At 42.1% G+C, this 15,360-nt stretch overlaps 2 protein-coding genes across 2 annotated transcripts in view; one reads left to right on the plus strand and one right to left on the minus strand.

Annotated features, from left to right (window-relative positions):
• Positions 1-274: 274 nt before the first annotated feature.
• Positions 275-6,637, plus strand: selenom (selenoprotein M). The gene is made up of 5 exons (XM_042487506.1): positions 275-470; positions 2,238-2,273; positions 2,457-2,491; positions 2,599-2,677; positions 4,848-6,637. Exons 1-5 carry the CDS (start codon positions 375-377, stop codon positions 5,076-5,078), a joined length of 477 nt encoding a protein of 158 aa, XP_042343440.1. The 5' UTR covers positions 275-374; the 3' UTR covers positions 5,079-6,637.
• The window catches only part of smtnb (smoothelin b), a 62,690-nt gene continuing 53,472 nt past the window's right edge, over positions 6,143-15,360 (minus strand). Inside the window, 10 exon segments of the mRNA XM_042487507.1 lie at positions 6,143-7,772; positions 11,842-11,993; positions 12,178-12,304; positions 12,400-12,576; positions 12,666-12,747; positions 12,854-12,916; positions 13,144-13,323; positions 14,144-14,176; positions 14,400-14,475; positions 14,752-14,937. Of these exon segments, the coding sequence (XP_042343441.1) occupies positions 7,619-7,772; positions 11,842-11,993; positions 12,178-12,304; positions 12,400-12,576; positions 12,666-12,747; positions 12,854-12,916; positions 13,144-13,323; positions 14,144-14,176; positions 14,400-14,475; positions 14,752-14,937 (1,230 nt within the window). The 3' untranslated portion in view covers positions 6,143-7,618.

Here is a 15,360-nt window from a genome sequence, read left to right on the forward strand (position 1 = left end):
AATAGCCCATCTGCCATCTTCTGTTTATAGGGCATGAAATAAAAAGAGAGTTAAGTAGGCGACATTTAAGCTTTATTGGTGGTTTTATAGAGTCATTTCTTTCATTTAACATTTGCAAGGATTAGCGAACCATAGATTGCAAATGAAATCTGTGGGATTACCTGTATTGTGATGGGGATCTCGCAGATAACCAATGAGCGCCCTCTCCACGCCTCCCTCTCTCTCCTCTGAGGGAAATATTTGACGTGGCAAGAGGTCCGGACGTGACATCGCTGCACATCATCTCTGCCCCTCTATAACGCTGAGTTACTCACCTTCAGACGTCTGCAGGTCCTGGAGCAAGTCCTGGTCCTGGCTCTGAACCAGGAGACATAATGTGGTTGATCGTGTTGGCCAGTTTGCTTCACTGCGCCTCGGCCTACGATGTGGATCTGAAGAAACTGGAGGGGCTGGCGAAGGCGAGGGTGGAGGTACAGTAACGGCAGTTTTCGTGATACTACGCTTCATACGTGAGAGAGTTGGCTGATTTTATTTACCGTGACAGTGGGCCGAGACTGGGAGGGCATTGTTTGAGTCAGATTTGGGTAAATGTGTGAATGAGTGCGTTTTATGTCTCAAATTTGCGTGGTGGGCGCATGCGTCAGTGATCGTGTAAACTGGATGATCCATGCGTTTACAGTATACCCAATCACGCGCGCAGGCTGCGTATACATATGTAATAACAATCAAATCTGCAATAAAGTGACTTGGTTCTTATTCTTATCTGAAAGGGGGTTGAGGGTGTGTACATGGAGGTCTGATTTCAGCACAAAAGTTTTTCAAGCTCTACCCCTCTTTTTTGTGAGAAACAATGCGCTCTCCCCCCAGGGTGTCACCAAATCACCACCCTGCCAGCACCACCGAAGAAAAGCGTGTTATCTGTTGCTATTGTTGTGTTAGTCACACCTGCTACTCAAAACCTGCGGCTCAGATTTCCACAAAAAGGGGTTAGGCATCATTCCCAAAGGCACATCTTAATGCTCTGCTCTCAAAGGGTGCAACGCTACAGTGATACCAGAACATTAGAGACTTACTGAAGAGTTGTTGAACAAGGAAGGTTACCAGAGCTGGGCCTAGTACATTTGATGCCCTGGGCAAGCCTGACCCCCCAGCTCCAGTGGAGTTTACTGGCAGTGGGAATACAGTCGATCGCCGACATTTAGTGGGTTTATCCGTGTTTGAAAAACCTGCATGCACTCATTTTGGCAGAAAAGGGCTATTATAGAGAAGTAACTCACACTAAGCCATGTGAATGCAACATGTCTGGAGGCCTTCAATCTATTCCAGTTTTCAAACAGTCCAAAGCCTCCTCTCTCTAAATATAATTGAGTTTTTAGTTCATGATGAATCATTACTCTGTTTTTCGTGAACACACATGCTGTTACCCAACTTGGACATGCACTTCCGCCACAGAATTTACTACACCTGGTGAAAGGCTTGCTCTCGATTTCACCCTTCAAATGTGCTTGTGGATCATCTCAGGAGATTCAGGACTGTTTGGCCAGTGGGGACGCACAGAGTTAGGTGTGTGCAATCAGTGAGGCTTGAGTCGAGAGTGAGCCTTTTGCCAGGTGTGGTGAGCGCTGTGGTTAAAGTGTATGTCCAAGTTGGGTATTAAACAAAGAGCTGGAGAGCTAAACATTAATTATGGACAAAAACTTGATTCTATTTGGAGAGAGGAGGCTTCAGACTGTCCATGGGGACTTACTCGAGAAAACTGGATAGAAGAAGGGCCTCTGGTCATGTTCTGACTCTGCATTCAGCCAATTTGTGACAGAGTCGCACAGCAAGGGCTCTAGGGAAGTTCTGATCACTGACAGTCAACCCGAAAGTAGGAAACCAGTACCGCACACTCCTGGATCTATATGCATTTCTCTTTAATCAGAGGACGTTTCAGCCCTCAGGCCCTCTTCAAGATCAACAATCCTACTTGGACACGGATCTACACCTTCATCAAACAGCTGATAGCTGTTAGATAGTCATGCTAGAACCATCAGGTCAAGCAAAAGGCAATCACGAGGCCTTCAGCAAATAAAGCCCTTTAAACCAACAGTGACAGGTGGCATCCTAGGCACAAAGACACATTTCAGTGCCCCAAATATATCAGTTATCTTATTCCTAATTCAGATGATGTCCCATTTCTTAAGTATGAGAACTACTCGTAACAATTTTCTGTCTTATGTTGCGTGTCTTTGCAGACTTGTGGTGGATGACAGCTGAACAGGCTCAGAGAGGTAAGTCTGTCATTTAATCAACAGGCACACATACAGAGAGCCAGTGTCAGAGTGAAGTGTATCCCTGCCCGAGTGTTTGCTCAGAGAGACATTTTACGTCTAGGGTTTCACATACAACCCCACAGATCTGACACTGACACCAGCCCACAGTGAAATAACAATAATCCCCACCTCTTTCTGCAGGTCAAAGCCTTTGTGGTCCAGGACATTCCTCTTTAGTATCCTTTGACTCAACTACGCTGCTGTTACTTGCTCTCAAATATGCCTTTATTAATTGTGAAAAGTGTTTCCTCTCTGTGTCAACCCTTGACCGTCACAACCTCAGCCATAACCTGGTGATGAAGCACATTCCTGGGGCCGACCCTGAGCTTGTCCTCCTGAACCACTACTTTGAAGAGCTGGATGTAAGTCTTTGTTTTGCAGTGGATTGGTATTGTTTTACAATATATATTAACCCCTTAAAACTTGTGCAAATTGGCTTGAACTCTTTCAAAAACAAAGCAAGGCGGCAGTGAGAAAGGAAAGAAAAAAAAAATCTTAAAAATGACCAAGAAATTAGTAAGTATACTAATATAAAAATAATAAAACATAAAAATAAGTTAAAAACAACCTTGGAAATGACATTAAAAATTACAATAATTTTGGAGCTTAATTTTAAATATGTAATTATCATAATTAAACTAGAGTTTTTCCCTTACTTTCTTTTTTTTCCCATACATTTTCCCTAGCAATTTCAATTACCTTTTTTCCCAATTTGCTCAGGGTTCGAAGTTTTAAATACTTGTAGAAGGCATCTGAGAGCAGCATAAGAAAAGTGATGTCAATCCAGGTTTCAAAGGGTTAAAGACGCCACTTGTGATGTGTGGACTTGTGATGTGATTCTAGCATTTATCAGTGCGGTTACATGGACATGAATAACTAATTTATGAGGCTCATCCTCTTATGATCATATTCGGGATATGATGTTTACATGAGCACAAAGAAATCTGGTCATTCACAGTCCATTTATAAATCCCAATTTCTTTTAGAGTACACCAGCTATAATATTCTGGTTTCTCATAAACTGAATATTGTGTTTACATGCTTAAGCACATCAGTGTAATATTCCGAAAACCCAATCATAAACAGTTTAATCATGTCAATGTAAACGCCTTATCATCTTCTGTAGGAATGCCTTAAATAACCAGAAACCACAGTATTATATTGACCAACCAGTGTATATTTGTACCAAACACAAGTATCTGACACGACTGGCCATCATGACCAATGACCAATCTTCTAAAATTGACTGTAATTCACAGATACAGGATAGAACTCAGTAAATCAAACTATGTAAAAGACTAAATCTTACTGATTTTGTGTGTAGTTTCTAATATTTTGATAAAGATTTATTTTGTATGTAATGAGACGTCTGAATGCATTTAATCTGACTTGGACCCAAAGCAGACTCAGACAAGGCTGTAAAACTTCCATCAGTCTTTAGAATGAAAGTTAGGTCGGTACACAGGAGATCAGTCAGGGAGGCAGAGGTACAAAATCAGCAGGAAAACTGGTTCACGGACTCACGGAAAAACTCACACGAAGGGGATACTAGGACGCTGTCACAGGGGAACTAGACGGTCTGACACAGATGGAAGAGAACAAAGAGACTAAAGACTCAAAGGGAGGGGAGACAATGAGACGCAGGTGCAGCACATTAGTGCAGGGCAGGTAGTCACACAGGAGAGAAGAAACAAACAAGGGCAGGAAGTGGAAGACCTGAACAGTACAAGAGGTGAGTACCAAAGTAAAACAGGAAGTACAAGATAATGAAACATGAAGAAAACAAAGACAAACTTAACTGTGCTGGACGAGACGTGACAGTAATGTACACTAAAGTGTGTGCTTTATGTGTTGGATTAGGTAATGGGGACCATAATAAACTAAACTAAATAATATCATATAACGTGGCAATTATGGTGTAAATCATGTGTTGTTTTAAACCCATTCATTCTCAGAGTCCTTAATTATTAACTCACCCCATTTATGCTGAATTTGTGAAGAGAACATTGTTTTTCTCACATGCCTCAAAGGTGAATGAAGAATCCAAAATCAGAGAAATTTCCGGGGCTCACGTTTTACAGCAGCAAAACTATATCAAAACATCCATTTAAAACTTCTTGCTCAAGTCTTGCAGTATAATCGAAGTGTAATTTATCCAGCTGTATGCTCAATGCATCACAAAGACATGCATTATCTCTAAAATCTTACTATTTATAACACAGATGAGTAGCATGCCTGGGCAGAGCATGTTTTTGAACTCAGTGGAACACAGACGCAGGAGTTCAAACACATGCGCTTGTCCAATCATGCTACTTGTCCTGGAAGTACTGAGCATATGACTGAATAAATTAGACTTGGATTATACTGCGCACATTGTGTGACAGTTCGTAAACAGGCGTTTTGATGTAGTTTTGCTGTTATTAAACATGGACCTCAACTCTTCAGCAACGTTTTAACCACAAAGTATTATTTTGTTGATGAAGTATTCCTATAAACTGGAATGACAATTTAATCTGTTTGTGTCCTCCACAGCGGATCGCTCTGTCTGACATGACGCGCTCTGAGATCAACCAGCTGCTGGGAAAACTGGGCTTCTACAAGAAGGCTGAACCTGAGGACGAGGTGCCCGAGGAGTTCCGCTTCTCTCCTGCCAAAGACAGCCCGTTCAAAGACGAGGCACCGTACAAACCTGCTACTGCCTCTCTTGCCACAGAGAACGCCTCCTCCGAGCCCGACGCAGAGGCCAAGCATACTGATCTATAACCCATCAGAGTGCAAAAAAGTAGGAATCTCACAGTACCACTAAGCCCTAAAGCTGCTCCACGACCAGCTGGTTATTGCAGTTGATAACAGAAATGCTCGTCATGGATCAGCCCTTGGGTGAGGATACAATCTTAGCATCAGCAAAAGGCCTTAATAAAGGTCCAGTCTGAATTTGCACATATTGTTCTTGCTGTTTGTTCTTATTGTTTTGCAGCGATAATAATCCAAAAGGCTGCTTTGTGAGTGCTTTTCCACTCTCTACACAAAGACTGGATATGTGTACGTTTTGTTTTGATTTTTGGTCCATCATGTGTCTGCTGTTATCAGGATCTTCGCCTCTCTTGAGTTCTCTTGTGTGTCTGATTGCCTCCTGCCTGCTGTGAAACTGAATGAAGCCTCAGGCTGAAAACTGTCTGACTGGCCTGAGGCTGATGCTGCATGTTCTGGTGGGTTGGACTCGTACACACAAGAGGATTCAGGTGGGAGCGTTGTAAAAGAAAAAAATAAAACGTTTGAAAAAACTCATTCTTTGTCTCTCCTTTTACTGTGTTGAATGTTGAAGTCTCATCAGGGTTCTCGCACATTTTCATGTTCACAGTTTCAGAATGTTTTTATGAATTTTCAAGGACCCATATCTTTTGTTCTTGCCCTACTTAATCTAATGATTGTAATTTCAGCTATCCAGCATACACACGGAGGGACAGACGGGACGCAAGGAGAAAGAAATGTGTGTGATTGCAAACTTTACATATGAACACATATTGGAGCGACATTACGTTGACAGCTTTAGAAAATAAATTTGCCATTATTTTACATAACATGGAAGGTAATTACCATAACGATTTCATTGCACGCAAAAAATTTCATGACTTTTACAAAATTTTAAAAGATTTTTACTGATTCCATGACTTTTTCCAGGTTGTCCATGACCATGGGGACCATGTCTCAGGTTGTGTAGATCTGGAGTATGAATAGAAGCAAATGTGAAATTTGATAGAAATAATCTAATATGTAAAATATGTGTTTCATGAGACGATTAAAAGCAATAATCCCCAACACATTCATTTCTCAAATGGATTTGATTTTATTCACATTTAACTGTGGTGCACAGAAACGTGAAATTACAATGTGTTTAAGCTCTTATGTACAGCACTCGCTGCTCCGTGGAAGGTATTTGTTTGTTTTTCAGCTGGCAGCGGTGAAATAATTCTCAAATAATTTCTCTAAATCTACTCAAAGAGAGCTTTAAGAGATAACTACCATCAATCAGCTCCGAAACGATCAGATTTTCAACATCTTCTCAAAGGAATCTTAATTTTTACAATAAAAATCTTCATTTAAAAATTTTCCTTAGCTTCAAGTTGTAAAATATACAGTTGGTAGTTATGTTCAGTCATGATTACTCATGTTTAAACAGAAAGCCGGCTTTCGTCGGGCCCATTAACTCATCCAAAAAGTGACCCCAATTAGTTTTAACAAAACAAAGTGATAGCTTGAACTTTTAAAAGCATAATGTACACACTAACAAAATAAAAAATAATATATTTTCAAAAAAAAAATCTACTCAAGCATAAATAAGGAGCCCTCTAACAGAGCTGTGTGTGAGTGTGTTTGCAGGGCGAGTCAGTGATGCTGGTAGATGATGACAGCTCATGTGCTGTCAGTCAAGCAGTAAAAAACATCAAGTAATGATACATTTCAGCTCTATGATATCAGACTATAACACACCCCTTGTTTTCTTTCTACCTGAATAAAAACGTGTTTGACTGCATGCATTTCTGCTGTTAAAATAATATAATAATCTGAAACACGTCTCAGTAGCACTGTAGAGTTCAGAAAGGTGAGATTACTCATAATGAAAAATAAGGAAAGAACATCCCTGTGCTCATGTATTAAATACTAATATGATAATTAATAACAACATGAGAATAGTAATAACTTAATTAAAATACTTCCAGCAGCCAGAGTTTGGAAAAAATTAAAAAGTACCGAAATGAAAACCAAATAATTCATCGTAAAGTTGGGTATTGTTGTTCTTCTGCGGGATATCCAACAGCAATGCTAGCAAATGACATTAATTACAAAAGTGTAGTAGAGAAAATTGTAGCTATAAATAACTTAAAAGGGGAAATACTGTAAAAAATATTTCTCTTCTCTCTCGATGTGTTTTCAGTACACTAGTGCGGTGACATAGCTACTACATGTTAATTATGACCTGGTACAAAGCTGAGTAAGAAAAAAAGAGGTAAAATTTTAAAGCTTAAAATGTTGTCTTATAAAAACTTTGGCGCTCTCTTGCTGGAGAAAGTCAGACTTTGTGTTAATTAAATAATTAATACACATCACCACTGCCAAAATAATAAGCAAACTGACACACAAACACACACACAAACACACACAATCCCCAGTGTGTCCATCAGAGATGAGCGACTCTGTGACGCAGCCTGACAGTGTGGAGGCGGTCATCAGGTGGAGATGGAGCTGGGGAGGGGGAGGGGCAGGTGAAAGGAGAGGGAGGCTGACCGCTCACTGAGCACAGGTCAGAGGTCACAGGGCCGACCCATGGACATCTCGTATCTGCGCAGGTGGTTGACCAGAGACTGTACATAGGTGAAGACGCATTTGGAGTCGGGTTTATTACCCATGATCATCATGTCCTCCACTTCCAGCAAAGGCATGCAGTTGGCATACGTCCTGGGGAACAGCATAGAGGAGACGGTGTGTATAAGAACAAGAAGGATGAGCGCGGGATGGTAGAGGACCAGAGATGGAGGAGAAAGGAGGATATTCTCATCAGATGTTCAATCATGAATATTCAGATTTAATCATCCACCAGGTGCTTTCTTATGATCATTAACCAAACTTTGTGCTCTGTCTTTTTGTTGTGTTTAACTCATCTCATACTGGAAAAAAGTCTTTAACTTTCTCTTCCCAAATTATCTTGGGGGAAGCTTTCAGGTGTTTTCTAGTCAACAGGCCTAAGGCCAAGTGAAACAAGAAAGTCTGAAAAAACATGCATATCCAGATGATACACACCAGGTGCAAGACGGAAAAAAACGAGTCTGCACACTAGACAACGCTTCCATAAATACCTGACTAAATTACTTCGGAGGTGACGCTTCAAGTTGCAACTCCTTATCAGAAGATGGGAGCATAGTCTAGCGTGTGGACTGTCTTTTTGTCTCAAGTCCATGTGAAGTCACAAGTCATTGGTGTATAAGTCCAACACAAGTTGAAAGTCTTTTCTGATTCTGTCTAGTTGAGTCTAAAGTCATCTAATTTGTGAGTGTGACCTGAGTCATGAGACTCATATTTACTCCTCTGACGCATGTACTCTCTCTCTCTCACTCTCACACACACATACACACACACACACATGCGTGCAGGCCTCTGCACTGGTGAACTCATGCCCTTTCTTGTTGTGGTTATGGTCTGCTTATTCTTCTTTATTTTATCCTTTTTTGTCTCTGTTTTCTCTCAAGCAGTGTGTGTAAAACCCTTTAAAAAAACCTCTATAAATAAACTTCACTAATGCAGCGTGTTTCAATAAACACTTTTAGGAACGAAGACCTCACGTGTGAGCTATGCAGGGAGTGACCACAGGGTGGCATTACATCTCCACGTACTGTAAACCATCTGAGAAGTCCCACGCAAACAAAGTGTAGAGCAACAGGAACAAGCATGAGGGTAAATCTCTCCCACCAGAAAATAAATGTCAATAACAAAATTGTTTTTGTTATTTAGGGAACTGCAAATTCAGGGTCATTGTGCACTTTACTATTAATGTGCCTTTAAAAGGCTTTACAAGCCTAAACAGCTGTAAATTCACACTTGATAAAAAGTCAGTGGACGACGCAGCCTTTCCTTTCCCTGCTTTGTTTCTTAACTTCTCTGTTTGAAACATTGTGATGCAGCAGTTCCTTTTAAAGTGTTGAGCTGCAGATGGTCCTGGCTCTCTGCCTGGGCCATAGTCTGACTATGCAGAAATGCACACATGAACACACACACGCACACACACGCATACCATGTTTGGTACTTTAGACCTCTGGAGCTTCAGATTAACATGAAGGATCAAATGTCCAAAAGCAGCCAATAAAGGAGTTTTCTGAACCACCACGTTTGATTTAAATCCTTACAGCTGCTTAAATCATGCAGTTAGACACACACACACACACACACACACACACACATACACACACACACACACACACACACACACACACTCTCTCTTCATCCCATTAAGTCAGTCAGAACCAAAGTGAGGTTCCTTCATACTGTAGCTTTGGCCCCTCTCTCACCATGGGTTCAGTTTTAGGACGGGTGCGACTCTAGGAGGAGTTTTTGGTTTTAACCAGGCCCTTCGTCACCAGACCCCGGTAGAACTCCTGCAGGTACGTATACACACACTTCCAATCCGGCTCACGCATCTTCACCATGTCGTCCACATCCAACAGCTGGGGACAGTCCACTAGTTTCCTGTGCCCGCACCCAGCAGGGGGGAGAGAGGGAGAGATGGGGGAGGACGAGGACAGGAAGGAAGGGAAGTCCCAAAACAGACAGAAACAAAGAGCAGGAGGTGGAGGACAGATAAGAAGGAGAGAGGACAGAGATAATGGACAAAGTGTGGGAAAGAGAGGAAGGAGAAAAAAAAAACAGATAAAGCAGTGAGCAGCCAAACGAAACAGATTCAGGGTGAAGAGACAGAGAGAGAGAAATCACACAAAAAGAAACGATAACATTACATTCTCTGTGTTCACAAATACATCCATGAGTTGACATGCTTCATGAACATCATGATACATACAGTCTGTGGCATACAAACACACATATAAGACAAAACAAAATGTCAAATGAGCAGGCGATGCTCATTTAGCCTTTTTGTTTGTTGTTGTTTTTTTCAGTGCAACTTTTTTTTTGACCATTTCAATACGACTACATTCTGTCAAGACCACAAGATGAAAAAAACAACAAGGATTCTGCTAAAAAAAACGAAACAACAAAGACACAACCATGTAGTGACTCTAAAAACACACTGGTGCACAGGATGGAGTGTGTGTGGGTGTGTGTGAGTGTGTGTGTGTTGGGTTGCCCGGGGTAGTGAATGATAGTGCAACACAAAGGTGGAAAGACGGGGGCTGTGGTTGGGTGACAGTCTGGTGTTGAGAGCATGAATAATATCAACATCAGCATGGACATCATCCTACTGGGAGCATGTGAGCACACACACACAGAAGTGGGTGGAGGGCATCACAAGTGAGAATGGTGTGATACAGGAGGGATGAGAAAAAGAAGAAGAAGAGAAAGAAGAGAGTAAAAAGGAGAGAAAATCTGGGGGCACAGCCGGGAGATTGTCCGTTTTTTTTTTTTAACCTGCTGGTTGTTTGGGGAGCTCATGGGTCTCTGGTTTAGAGCAGATGGAGGGATCACAGCAGTTACTCATAGTGGAGGACAGATGGAGAGTGGAGGTTTAGAGGTGGAGCAAATAGAGTAGTAGTAGGCTTGAGGTGGTTCGATACACCTGAGAGAGACAGGGAATATTAACACTGGGACATCAGCCGAGGAACTTCCTTCTGTTTTCGGGACATCTCTGTGCTTCAGGCTCAAGTAGATGTTGGCAAAGAGCAATAATGAATAAAAAATGATTTTACAGAGGAATTAGAGGATTATGGGATAAATCTGTATGATGCAAGGAAAGGGAAATGTGTTTGTTTGGAAAGCTGGCTTGGATTGTTTGATGTTCATTGCGTATTCACTGCACGGCCGCCTTGGTTGGAAAGTAATATCTATGTCTTTAGGCTTAGTATTTCACTGGTGGAAAGATGGTCTTTTTTATAATCTAAGCTGTCTATGCAGTAGAAAATGTAGATGCCTTTCAAATTGTTCATTCATGGCCATAGAAAACAGAGGAAAATGGCTGTTGCATTTGCTTTTCTCTCAAGAGGTAGGAAACCTTCAACTGCCAAAATGCACAGCACTGCACCGTTCCAATAAACGCTCCTGCTGGTGGGTGATGTAATGCTAGTTTTTTCCACAGAAATCAATCTAGCAGCTGTCTGGTAACAAACGATCTAGAATCACTGTTATTCACAAAGCTAAAATATCTTTCTGAAATCATTTTCAGTGAAAAAAAGGCCATGCAGTCAGAGATTCATATTTCATCAGCACTACCTTATTTGATCTCAGATTTTTTAGCCTCAGTTTTAACGGTAAAGGAGACAGTGCAACGCCAGCTTCTTGCTCACAAATTCTTGTATTACATCAAAACAGCGCACTAAAAAGTTTTTCTGAAGATATTTTAGGTAAGAAATAGGAAAAATACTAACAGTATAATTGTGATTTATATTTTATTAGCGCTGCCAAGTTCGACGGTTTGTCTGAATTTTGGAGGGAGAGAGAGAGAGAGGGGCGCGTCTCTCTCTTGATACACTTCTATACTCGTTGTGTCAGTAGTGGCAGACAAACAAAATGCAGAAGTAAAATATGTCTGAGCAAAAGCCCAAGTACCAGCGAAAATGAGCAAAGAGATCTGGGCGCTGGTACAATGGAGAGAAGTTTACCACGGTTCATTTACACATACAACCCACAGTGTTGATACAAAGCTGGTTGAAAATCAGCAAAGTATCGCTTAAACAAAAATGAAGGTTCACTGCAGCTGATGTGGTTGGTTGTTGCTCTCACTCATAGTCAAAACTTAACAATGACAGACCTGATGTGGTTAGTGGACATGTTACTAGTAAAAACGTGTCCTCCAGTGTGTACTCACTCTGCAGTGCTGAAGGCCACCTCAAAGTTTTGCCTGCGGTTGCTCGGGCTGAGAGAGCTGTAGTCGAAGGATTCAGGGAAAAAATTGTGCACCAGGGCACAAAATGCCATGCCGTTACTCCAGCTGGATGAAAAGTTCTGAATGTCCACATGCTGATGGGGAAGACAAACAGAGCAGATATGTAGGCAGTGATAGATAAATGATGGAAACTTTCCCAAAATGGGAAAATATTATCTCAGCCTATCTTGTCTTAATCATCAGGTTTAGCAGCTTCACCGGCTGACATTAAAGATGAGCACTAAACACACAGTGGGTTTCCATGGCTACTTGGCTCACCTCATACGAGCGGGTCTTGGCGCGGCACCAGTCGAGCAGCATCTGCTTGATGGAGTTTGCGTTTGGTACACCAAAGCTGGTGGAACGCTGGACCTTGTTTACCTTGGCGACTGCTTGATTTCCAGGGCTTAAAAAAAAAAAACAAAACTCAGGTTAATGTTTACATGCTTTGAACTGCTCCTTTTCTTTCTTTGGTATTAAGGCCTCTCTGTTTATCCTTACCCGCCTCCCTCCTTCTCCAGCTTCTCTATCATGGCTTTGCGCGCCTGCATGGCAGAGGTCTTGGGCAGAGTCTGAGCCCTCATCAGCTCCTTGCGCCTTTCCGCCTGCCTTCGCTCCACTGCAGCCAGCCCGCTGCTACCACTGCGAGACGATGTGTCATCTTCGCGATCAAACACACTGAGACAGAGATACGTAGAGCAAGTTAATTTGTGCAAGTGCAGAGGTTTCACAATAAGAGTCATTACTATTGATGTTTTACAACCTACCTGCCCACTTTTTTGCTTGTGTTGGAGGAGGAGGAGGATGTGGAAGAGCTAAAACTGTATGACTTTGACTGGACTGTACCTCCTGAAATAAACAAACACACAGAAATATGAGTGATATTAGTAATACAGCTGTAATGACTTTACAGCATTATAAGAGAGCCAGAGAGCAACATAAAATAATGACTCACTGTCTGTTTTTTGCACATAACTGGCCTCAACAACAGTGCTCCGTGTCGATCTGCTCCCATCATCTAAAAACAAAAACACATACTTAAAATCATAACATATTTGCATATCTATTGTATGACTGCCAGTATCCTTACAATTAGTTTTTCAGTCTGCTTTTACTGTTTATTTTTTCCTTTTGCTTTTGAGTTTTGCAACTGTAAATAAGAATCGCTTTTTTTGTTCATTCAAGGGGTTAAATACAGGTTTAAACAAGGTTCAAAATGCACAGGAAAGGAGAAGAAAAGACTACCAGATGTAGCGAAGCGGTCTGTCTTGGTGACTTGGCTGTGGCTGGAGCCATCCGCCGACTTCTCCACCTTCCTCATCACCACCTCTCCTGCTCCGACCCCAGCGCGGCCTTTCTGTGTTCGCTCTTCCCTCTGTTGCCGGAGCTCCTGCAGACGGGTCTCGCGCTCCTTTTCTCTCTGGTCTGGGGTGGAGGAGAGGAGAGGGGAGAGAGGACAGAGGGGACGGAGAGGTGGAGAGATGATGTCAGTGGAAAAAGAGGAGGAGAAGGACAAAAGGTCCCAAACAAACTGACAGTACCTCATCTGACTGCCACAAAGATGGATTTAAACAAGGCTTCCAAATTTGAGGCGATTCATTTCAGGATTCTTTCCACAGTACCGTAAAATTCCTCTGAACACACAAACACCCACAGGTGGGAGGCTCGCAGAAGAGCCAGAGTTGTCAAGCAATATGCACTGCACAAACATCACAGATCAAAGAAAGCAAACACACCCTGATTGTTCCCTGTGGAGGGCTGTGCCAAGTTCAGCAAAGATACCTGCTGTGTTTCCTCCAGCTTTACCTGAGAGTGTATTTAAACAAACTGTGCAGACATTTATTCTTTAACTTTCTGTTCCATTCAGTCTGATTTTTTTGTTGCCCTCTGTATGCCCCATACTACAGCGTGCACTGAACTTTAACAGATCTGATAATCCAATTAAGAGGTTCAACAGTCAGACCGAACGCCTGGTGAAACCATTTGCTGGGTGCTCACTGCAAAACATGGAATACACTAAATGCGACAGACATTTCAGTAACGCTGTTACAGCACACTGAGGTGAGTGTAAAACCAGGATTCATGCACGTTAAACGAAACTGCCATTATCATCCTTCATCGTCCGCCACAGAGGTCTTCGAGTTCAACTGTTTTTGTTGGACAATGACAGAAGGGTGCACACACAAAAAGACAAACACAGGCAAATATCAGTTGTTAATGCACACTGCAAACCAACCTTCAATACCTATTTCCTCCTGAGTACATCCCAGCATGACCTCTGAGGGCAGAATGGATAGAAATCATATGGAAATTTTTTTCAAGTTGTTAAAGGAAAAAAAAAACCTCATTATGAGGGAAAAAGTTAATTAAAAGTAATCAGAAAGCGTGTCTACTTTTGATGATTTGTAAGAAAGCAGTCGTCAAGATATAATCAATGGAACAGAAGATGGTTTATGTGGTCGGGGGTAACAATCAGGAGACAGCTGTTTTTGTTCTTTTACCTCTCTTTCTCTTGCGAAGGTCTCTCATGGCTGCACGGATCATCTTCCTCTCCTCAAAGTCTTTCGACTCATCGAGCTGTGGACAGAAAACAAACAATAACAACGGAAACAATGAGGTCATTTCTCACAAAATGCCAAAGAGGCATGGCTCTATTTATGCATGCAGCTCTAAAATAGCATTTTGAATGCACACAACCCAACCGAGCGGAGACTTTTCCAAACATACGCTCACATAACTGGCGAGATTTGTGTTAATACACAAACGTTCTGCATGAATGAAGCTGCTGTATTCATTACAAAGTGCTGCTTTCACGTGTAAATCTTGCAGAATTATAACTTGGGTGTGAAGTACCATTTTGTCAAGGAGCTCTTCGTCCTCGATAGCAGCCAGCTGTTCGGCAGTCAGTTTTCCGGAGCGCTCTTCTGGTTTGGCCTGAGAGCTGGAGCCGTTGGGGATGGCCGGGACGTGACACACCATCTGGGCAGACGGTCCAGCTGAAAACACCGGCTCAGAGGCCACAATGGGCTCTGTCTCCATCTGCACACAACACAAAACACACATAGCATGAGCAAGAGCACATGCACACAGATGTGCTAAACAGTTAGATTAATTAGTGTCAGTGTCTAAAAAGAAACTGTGACCTTAGTTGGACCTGTACAGTGCCATCAGAGAGCTCCTTCAGGAAGATTCCCCTGATCTGGAGGTCTGGCTTTTAATTCGTACAGTTATAAAACCAGGATGGGGGTTTAAAAAAAAACCACTAGTGAAGCTTGCTGACATTTAGGGCGTAATAAGCAACAGAGGATTTCAGTTAAACACACTGCAGCCATAATAGGCCTGAGTGTGTGAGGCAGGCTCCCTCTAATAATCTCTTTTTGTACCAGCTTACCACATCTCATCATTTCTTCCATCCCCTCCGTCTTCCAGCCGTGCCGGAGAGGGTGACAGTAAGCACATGAG

The sequence above is a fragment of the Plectropomus leopardus genome, chromosome 6 (assembly GCF_008729295.1).
Source record: "Plectropomus leopardus isolate mb chromosome 6, YSFRI_Pleo_2.0, whole genome shotgun sequence".
Taxonomy (NCBI): domain Eukaryota; kingdom Metazoa; phylum Chordata; class Actinopteri; order Perciformes; family Serranidae; genus Plectropomus; species Plectropomus leopardus.